The 9,299-nt window shown below is 56.0% G+C and overlaps 1 protein-coding gene across 1 annotated transcript; it reads left to right on the top strand.

Annotated features, from left to right (window-relative positions):
- Positions 1–714: 714 nt before the first annotated feature.
- On the top strand, positions 715–2,423 carry LOC142821361 (olfactory receptor 10D3-like). The gene has a single exon (XM_075912257.1). It carries the CDS (start codon positions 941–943, stop codon positions 1,901–1,903), a length of 963 nt encoding a protein of 320 aa, XP_075768372.1. The 5' UTR covers positions 715–940; the 3' UTR covers positions 1,904–2,423.
- Positions 2,424–9,299: the final 6,876 nt, after the last annotated feature.

Genomic DNA, 9,299 nt, shown 5'->3' with positions numbered 1-9,299 from the left:
GGGTGTTTATCTCTGTCAAAGGGATTGGACTGGAGAAGATGCGGTTGTACTTTAGGGCTTGGCTGTAGACAATGGATCATGCCCTGTGCCATGGATGGAAGCTAGAGGCATGTAGATAAGAAGAGCGGTCAGTATAGGCTGGTGTTTATGTGACCATCATTTATTTGTACCGTACTCCACGTGTTTGACAAAGTGATTTTTACCCCTGAACCACAGGTATCCCTTAATAGCTACTCCGTGTCTTAACAAGCCTCCTATTAGTTTCAAATTTTGGTGCGTTATTTTGGCTTCCCTGTAACTTTAAGGGTTAAGGGATGTCTCACAATAGGGCATTATTTCGAAATTTGGCACTGCCTAGATGCCTTGATGCACCACATTACAAAATAAGTGATTTGCGCATCTTATTTTGAGTTTAGGGTGCTGTGAAAATGCACTTCAAAGTGCCTCGGGCACTAGTTGGGAGTGGTCCTGCTCATGGCAGGGGGCCGGACTCCATGACCTCCTGAGGTCTCTTCCAGCCCTGTGATTCTATGATAAGAAAGGGGAAGGAGAGAAAACCGCTCCCCAAATGTTAGCCACACACTGCAAGATACTGTAGGGAACAGGCTTAGAGAGAACATGACTGGAGAAATTGTAACTGCCCAAGGAGAAAGACGAAGAATCTTGCACAGAGCAGCCAGAAGAGATTCTAATACAATCGGATGGTCCGTTTTGTCTGGTCTCACTTGACTCTCCGATATCCATGGCAGGCACGTTCTCTCACCCCGCTCAGTGCCTGCACAGGGAGGCCCTGCCCCCAACTGGCATTACAAGGTCAAGGAAATCGAGTCCTGCAGGCCGTGGATGGAAGGGGAATATTGTAGCTAGAGGGTGACGGGCCTTTTTGGTCGGTAACTCACTGGCTGTATTTCTCTCCCTTTGCCCCAGGAAAGAGGCCTAAATGGGACTGGACAACCGCACCCAGGTGACTCATTTCATCCTCTTAGGGATCCCCAACACTGAGGGCTTCGAGACCGTCCTCTTCTTCACCTTCTTAGCCTTCTACCTCTGCACTCTGCTGGGCAACCTGCTCATCTTCTCAGCCGTCCTCGTTGACCCCCGCCTGCACACCCCCATGTACTTCTTCCTCTGCAACCTCGCCGTGCTGGACATTGGCATCTCTTCCCTCAGCGTCCCCAAATTGCTGGCCAGCCTCTGGTTCCAGGATAAGGTCATCTCGCTGGGCGGGTGCATGTCCCAGGTCTTCACTGCTCACTTCCTGGGTAGCACGGAGTGTCTGCTGTACACCGTCATGGCCTTTGACCGGTACGTGGCCATCTGCCACCCGCTGCGCTACCTGCTCATCATGAACCGCAAGGTGTGTGCCCTCCTAGCCGCCGGCAGCTGGATCGCCAGCTCCTTCCACGCCACCATCGTCACCACCCTGACCTTCACGCTGCCCTACTGTGGGTCCAACGTGATAGACTATTTCTTTTGTGACATCTTCACCGTGGCCAAGCTGGCCTGTGGGGACACGTACATCTTGGAGACCGTGGTCTTCACCAACACTGGGGTGGTGCCCATGACCTGCTTCGTCCTCATCCTCGCCTCCTACGTCAGGATCGTCTTCTGCATCCTGAAGATGAACGCGGGTGAAGGGCGGCGCAAAGCGACCTCCACTTGCGCCTCCCATCTGGTGGTGGTGACCATGTTCTTCGGGCCCTGCGCTTTGATCTACACTCAGCCACAGCTGAGCAAAGTGCTGGTGACCCCTGTGAACATTTTTGGCAACTTGATCACGCCCATGGTGAACCCGGCCATCTACACGCTGCGCAACAAGGAGGTGAAAGCGGCTCTGAGAAAACTGCGAGGGGGGTCAGACACCTGCACGTTGATGTGCAGCAGATGCAGGAGTAGCATGTGAGTCTGTTTGAAAACCCACCTATAAATACATCGGCATGGCCCCTCAATGACTCTCCCTTCACCCATCCTCACACAGCCCAATGTATCTCTGTGGAGCTCTATCTGCCATAGAAATGCTTCTACAATCCCGAGCTGTCTGCCTCGCTGTCAGGCTGACATTTTCAATGCCGCCCGAGGGACAGGCGCACTCAGTTTGCATCAGAATGAATCGGAACTGGAGACACAAACTTTGCAGAGGTTTCTGAAAGTCTCAGCCTCATAGCACAGATCTGTCGAGGTCAAACTCTTTCTATCCATCATTATAAGGCAGGACATAAACTGCCAGGATTCTCCTGGCTGCTGTGTGTGTCCTCCCCAAGCAATCAGCCCCTGGCTTGAGTTGTGCATGCGAGACTCGGGCAGAGTATTCAACCGGTGCTGGCACCAGAGGTCAAACCGCCTCTCTCCTACTCAGAAATCTTCCTTTGTGCGTCCCAGGATCACTGGAGCTGTGTGGCCCCAGCTTTGTCCTGGGAACTCTTGTTCAGCTAAGTCTACACTCGTGCACTGAGGGGGGCAGCCAGAGTCTTCCTGATGGTGTCTTTGCACTGACCCGAGAGGCAGCTTCCAAAGAGCCACAGGCCCAGACTTTGGTGCCTGGGAAAAGCAACCCGGGAATGGGAGGTCACAACGATTTTAAAATCAAGGCAGCTTCTGATGCGCAATGGGAAACCACCATTGATCTCCAAGTTCTGGGCACTGGGTGGGCCTAGAAGCAGAAGCAGGGGCAGCTGGTGCTTTCTGTGTTTATTACCAGAAAGCTGTCAGTTCGACACAACTACATTTGAATAGCCCAAGGAAATTATTTGTAAAACGTTATGTTGTGACTAAGACAAAGGCTTGGAACACAGAAAATCTGGGTTCCAGTACAGGCTGTGTAGAGGAATCTCCGCTTGCCCTTGTGTGTGTCACTACATTGTTTTATGCCTCAGTTTCCCCATTTGTTATACATGGATCATTACATCCTTTGTCATTCTCAGCTATCCGGTGTATCACATAGAAGCAGCGACTATCTCTGTGCGCCTGTGCGGGGTGTTGCATAAACGCAGCCAGATCAGAGTTCCACACAATAGGCCCTGCCATAATACTCATGATAATAATAGTGAAAAATAAATAAAAACAGCGTCATAGAATCCTAGGACGCTAGAACTGGAAGGGACCTCGAGAGGTCCTTAAGTCCAGTCCCCTGCCCTCACAAATAGGACCGAGCACCCTGCGTTGGGTGACCTCATTTCCCGCCCCCACATTCCCCGAGCTTGGGGGGTTGGACCATTCTGACCCAAATCCCAGTGAAGTCAGAGGGGATATTTAAGTGGCTTCCATTGGCATTGGCTCAGGTTCTGCATATTTGGAGGGAGCGCTGCGCAATGGAGCCGGGGGCCAGGGGGCTCCGGACACGTGCTTCCAAATCAGGAACAGAGAGAGGAGGGAGGAAGGGATCGGAGCAGAGAGGAGAAGGAAGGAAGGAAGGGCGTTAACACCCTGCAAAAAGGCAGCTCCGCGTCTGTGGAATCCCTGTGAATTTTCCTGCTCGTCTTCATCATCCCCCTGCTCCTCTTCCCGTTGGGGCATCCCCAAGGTTTAGCTGCCGAGCAGCCTTCTGAAAAGGGGACCCCGCATTGCCCGGCCCCAGAGAGATGAGGTGACAGAGATTGTGTTAACGCGAATCGGGCCACACACGAGCCTGGGATGAGCCTTGGACTCCCAGAGGAACATCGCTCTGTTCCAGCAGTGTCTGGATTAGAACAATGTCTGCAGGGCAGGAACAGTCAAATGCCGCCCTGCATGTGGCCCTCCAAGTTGCCCCCACACCCCATACTTCGCTCCAACTCCCCCGGAATGGGCAGGGTCGCTCCCACCGGTTGGTAAACGTAAGGGCAGCGGGGGCTAACCCTGGTGAACAAGCGACTGCTCATTGCTCAGTCTCGGTGCAGGCTGGTCTCTTTCGCAGAGCGGGTGTCACCGGGAAGCGCGCACGCAGCCCCCGCCCCCGCCACAGACTGGGCGCTGGAGCGTCCCCTTGATGCGCACAGGTGCTGCCCGGCCAGGCAGAGCGAGAGATTTGAACAGGCGCCTCTCTCCCCGCATGCAGGGCCCGCCCGTGGTGAGACACGCTCGCGCGCTCTGCTTTACACTCGGCCTTAGGGGGCAGCATCGGCCGGGCCCGTTCCCATTCCTGCGCGGTGGGATCCTGAGGATGCGGGGATCGATGGGAGCAATGAGTTGACCTCATGTCCCTGAGGAGCATCCCGGGGTCCGAGGGAGCGTGACCCCCCCTTCTCCCTGGCCTTGGGGAGCCTTTGGCAGGGGAACAGGGCGCGTGAGACTCTCTGTCCCCCAGGGGAAGCTAAAGCGGGATTGCTCGCAATGGGGGTTAGGATACTTTGCACTGAGCTGGTGCCTGATGCGGGGGAGGCGGGAGGGGGGAGTGTCATTGAAGGCGGGGGAGGGGGGAGTTTGGGGCTGTATCTTATCGCGTGGGAGCCGCTTTCTGTCTCCTTCCTGCCTCTCCTCCTCCCCCACCCGGCTCTGCCTCGCCCTGCGCACCAGCCCCCCCCGGAGAGATTCCAATGGCCCCGCCCTCCCCTAGAAACTTGGCCTGGGGACCGCTGCAATGGCCTGCGGGCGGGCCGAGATGAGTGACGTCATAAAGGGCTGCGGGGCGGGGCCTGATATCTCCAGGGTGACTCTGGAATTGCGGGAAGGGAGAATTCGCTCCTTGTAACCTCTGCAGAGGTGGCCAATGGGAGCGGAAGGGGCTGGGCAGAGAGTCCGGCCGCCGAGTGAACTCCGGCAAGTCACTGAGCCTCAGTTTCCCTTTCTGTAGGACGCGGCATGTTGACGCTTCGCCCACTCGGGGAAGCGCTGTGAGTTACTGGTGTGAGCGGTACGTTTATGAATAAATAACAGCGACGCTGGCAACTCGCGTTGTTCCTCTGCTGACCCACCTGTAGGGAAGATGCGCCCGGGATGTGTTTCCTCTGTTAGCACGGATGGGAGGACCAGGGACTATGCAGACTCCCTGAAAGGCCGAGTCACCATCTCCAAGGACAATTCCAGCAACCTGCTATACCTACAACTCACCGGCCTGAAGCCGGAGGACACCCCTGCTATTACTGTGAGACACACAGATGTGTACATTTGCGGCTTCATGCACAAGAACGGCTGTTCTTGCACAATAATCGGCCGGGCATCCACACTGCCCACTTGCTCCTCCACAAGAAGATGTAGAGTGCGCAGTGTGCACATGTCTTTGAGCAAGACTTCTTGCACGAGAACCCTTGTGCAAGATGTTCTTGGGCAAGAACTCTGCAGTGTAGTCATAGCCCTACAGGGCAGCCACACTGTTCTCTTGTGCAAGAGAGCTCACACCTGTTAGAAAAGAGTGTAGCTCTTGGGCAAGAAGCCCTCTCTTACCGCGCCATATTGTAAATCTTCTTGCCCAACAGAGGGAGGGCAGTGTAGGCGCTCTGCTGATTCTTGCACCAAAATGGCCTTGCTGAGCAACAACCTGCCAGTGTAGACATAGCCTACCTGTGCGAGAGATGCACAGTGACACAAAACCTGCCGGTGGTCAGACAAAAACTCGGGCTGCGGAATCCTCCTTTCCCCATTCCCCACAAGAGGGCAGCAGATCCACAAACAGCTCAGACTGAGAGCAGCGGACCCAGCCCCATGTTGCGGTGGGCAGCCCTGGCGGTGTCGGTGCCCTGGAGCGCACTGGGGGGTTCGAGTCACACAAAGGGCTGAGGCTCCTTCTTAGAACGCCGGGCTCCCCATGGAACTTACAGCCTCGTATTTAGTGCCCAGCCTCTCTCCGCACCACATTCAGAGAAGGGACTGCCAAGGAGATGTTGTGCCTCACAGCCAAGTGCCCACCACCTCGGCTGTGAGGGGTTTCCGGGATGTCATCTCCAGACTGTGCCCCACAACTAAAAAGTCTTTCTTTCTTTCTTTCTTTCTTTCTTTCTTTCTTTCTTTCTTTCTTTCTTTCTTTCTTTCTTTCTCACCTAAGAAGTCCCTGTATGAGGAAGCATATTGGCTGTAGGAGTCATGCCCCTAAATCTAGGGGTCTCCAACGTTTTTAAGCCCAAGATCACTTTTTGAACTTAAATGCAGGATCTACCTCAAACCCAAATACCTCTGCTCCGCCTCCTGTGTGCCCCTTCTCTTTGCTCACTCCATCCTCCCTCTCTCCTTCCATCCTCCCTTCTTTTCACCAGGCAGGAGCACAGGGTTGTGGCACAAGATCTAGTCTTGGGATAAGGGATTTAGAATTTGAGAGGGGCTCTGAGCTAAGCCTCGGGCAGGGAGTTTGGGTGCAGGAGGGGGTTCAGGGTACAAAGTCTGTAAGGGGGTTTGGGTCCAGGGGTCTCAAGGCTGGGCTAGGGGCTTGGGGTGCAGGAGGAGATTCATGACTGGGGCAGGTGTTTGGAGCTGGCTCCAGCTGGACACTGTTTACCTCAGTTGGCTCCAGAGTAGTGGTGCAGTGGGGCTAAAGCAGGCTCACCCGTGACCTGGCTCTTCATCACTCTCAAAAGCACCCAACAAACTCCATCCCAAACCCTGTTGTGCCCCCCTTCCATTCTGTGGAGATAGAATAGAGTGTGGGAGGGGGCACCCAGACATCAGCAACCCCTCCTCTCCCTCCCCTGTCATCTGCATGGCAACCAGGAGACTCCCCAGGGGGAGGCAGCTCCAAGGAAAAGGGCAGGAAATGTGCAGCAGTGTGGGGAGGGGTAGCTGAAGTGCTGGCACTTGATAGTATCTTGGTCAAACCAGTCAGGATCCCCTGTCAGAAGCTCCAAGATCTACCATAGAATCATAGAACCATAGAGCTGGAAGAGACCTCAGAAGCTCATCAAGTCCAGCCCCCTGCTCTAGGCAGGACCAATCCCAACTAAATCAACCCAGCCAGGCTGCTCCTGGTTGCTGACCATGGCCCTAAAAATACAGACGTGTCAGGAGTATCCCTGCACCCTATGTCCGGCGCTGTACACACACCCAGGCTGAAGAGGTCTGACTCCTGCTCCTGGAACCGTACAGCGAGTCAATCATATCGCTGGCAGGAGGAAAGTGCGTGTCTCTTATAAGGCGGAGTATGCAAATGAGGGACTGAGTGTCCTGCTTAAATCTGCTTCTCCCTCTGCCCAGGCTGCACCCGCACAGACAATTATCAGCTGCCTGGGTCTGTGCAGTGACCAAACAATACAGCACCAGGGACAATGAAGTTTTGGCTAATTGGAATTTTGGCTTTAGCGGCTTTCGAAGGTATTTTCTTCTTTGGAATAACGGTAGGAGTGCGAGAATATTAAACTCCCTTGTGTTGATACCAATATTTATAACCGCTCTTTATTCGCAGGTGCCCGGTCCCAGGAGCTGGTGGAGTCCGGAGGGGATGTGAAGAAGCCCGGAGACTCTCTGCGCCTCTCCTGCAAAGCCTCCGGCTTCACCTTCAGCAGCTATCATATGAACTGGGTCCGCCAGGCTCCCGGGAAGGGGTTGGAGTGGGTCGCGTTTATTTACACTGATGGGTCGGGTCCCAGCTATGCTGATGCAGTCAAAGGCCGATTCACCATCTCCAGGGACAATCCCAACAACCTGCTGCACCTGCAAATGACCGGCCTGAAGCCCGAGGACACCGCCCGCTATTACTGTGTGTGACGTAGTGGGGGTACCTGGCTGGTTTCTATGCTGCTGGCTCTGGGGGATCCCCCACTGGCTGCCGTGGGTACCACGACCCAGCAAAACAGGATGAGTCACTATGCAAACCAGTGGCCAGACACCCCCCATGGAGAGGAACAAAGGAAGGTGGAAGGCTGCCTTGGCTGGGGGGCAGGGCTGGAAGTGAGTGAGTTGGTTGCTGGCTGTCGGAGGGCATGGAGGAGAGCCTAGGAGAAGGAGCTGGAGTTTAGGGGCCCAGTCTCCCGCATCTCAAGGGGGCCTGAGGCATCCTAGCCCAGTTCCTGTGACCAGATTACATCTGTGCTGCGCTGTGCTGGAGGAGCAATAAACCACCCTCAATTCCACTGGCTGGTACAGTCTGTTTGTGCCATTTCGGGGTGCAGGAGACGGGGAACCCCCAACGCGCCGTCACACTGGTGTCAGGGGTGGGATGCACTGCACCCCGTGGATGAAGCTTCCAGCGGCGAGCGAGGCGCAGTAGAAGCAAGAGCCCTGGAGCCAGGCGTGCTGGAGACAGAGCGAAGCGGTTCCTGGGAATCGTGGGGCGCTGCAGCACTAGACTGGTGAGTCTGCACCGAGGGACCCAGCGGGCAGATGGCCTACGCCCGACTCTTGAAGGCAGAGCTGGTGGAGCTGTGCAGAGAGAGGGGCTTGCCTGTGCGGAAAGCAACCAAGGCCCAGCTGATTGCTCAGTTAGAAGAGAATGACCAGCCACAGGGCCAGGATCTTGTCCCCAGGGGAAGCAGCCAGACCCCCCCTGAGAGTGTGTCAGGCTCAGAGAGGGGGAGGAGCGCTGGAACCCAACGGAGAGATGAGACAGCGTCTCCCGGGAGGCCTGCAAGCCGTAGCCCATCTAGGGCAGGGGCCAGCCCAGCGGAGCTGCGGCGGCTGGAGATCCAGCTGCGGATCAGGGAATTGGAAGTAGAGGACCGAGAGAAGGAGCGCCAGGACCGAGAGAGGCAGCGGCAGCATGAGCTGGCCATGGCAGAGCGGAGAACCGGCGGGGCACCGGCTGCGCCAAGTGCGGATGGGCCCCAGGGTCCCAGGACTGCCAGGCGCTTGGAGAGGCTCGTGGTGGCCCAATTGAAGGACATGGGTGTGACGTAGTGGGGGTACCTGGCTGGTTTCTATGCTGCTGGCTCTGGGGTAACCCCCACTGGCTGTCGTGGGGACCACGACCCAGCAAAACAGGATGAGTCACTATGCAAACCAGTGGCCAGACACCCCCCATGGAGAGGAACAAAGGAAGGTGGAATGCTGCCTTGGCTGGGGGGCAGGGCTGGAAGTTAGGGAGTTGGTTGCTGGCTGTCGGAGGGCATGGAGGAGAGCCTAGGGGAAGGGGCTGGAGTTTAGGGGCCCAGTCTCCCCCATCTCAAGGGGGCCTGAGGCATCCTAGCCCAGTTCCTGTAACCAGATTACATCTGTGCTGCGCTGTGCTGGAGGAGCAATAAACCACCCTCAATTCCACTGGCTGGTGCAGTCTGTTTGTGCCATTTCGGGGTGCAGGAGACGGGGAACCCCCAACGCGCCGTCACACTGGTGTCAGGAGTGGGATGCACTGCACCCCGTGGATGGAGCTTCCAGCGGTGAGCAACAAGGCGCTGTAGAAGCAAGAGCCCTGGAGCCAGGCGTGCTGGAGACAGAGCGAAGCGGTTCCTGGGAATCGTGGGGCG

This window comes from Pelodiscus sinensis, chromosome 30, assembly GCF_049634645.1.
Source record: "Pelodiscus sinensis isolate JC-2024 chromosome 30, ASM4963464v1, whole genome shotgun sequence".
NCBI lineage: Eukaryota > Metazoa > Chordata > Testudines > Trionychidae > Pelodiscus > Pelodiscus sinensis.
Note: the sequence above shows the minus strand (reverse complement) of the source record. Positions and strands in the feature narration are given on the sequence as shown.

What these genes read in the sequence shown, in the direction of transcription:
- LOC142821361 (XM_075912257.1), top strand. Translation starts at nt 941, where the DNA reads ATGGGACTGGACAACCGCACCCAGGTGACTCATTTCATCCTCTTAGGG.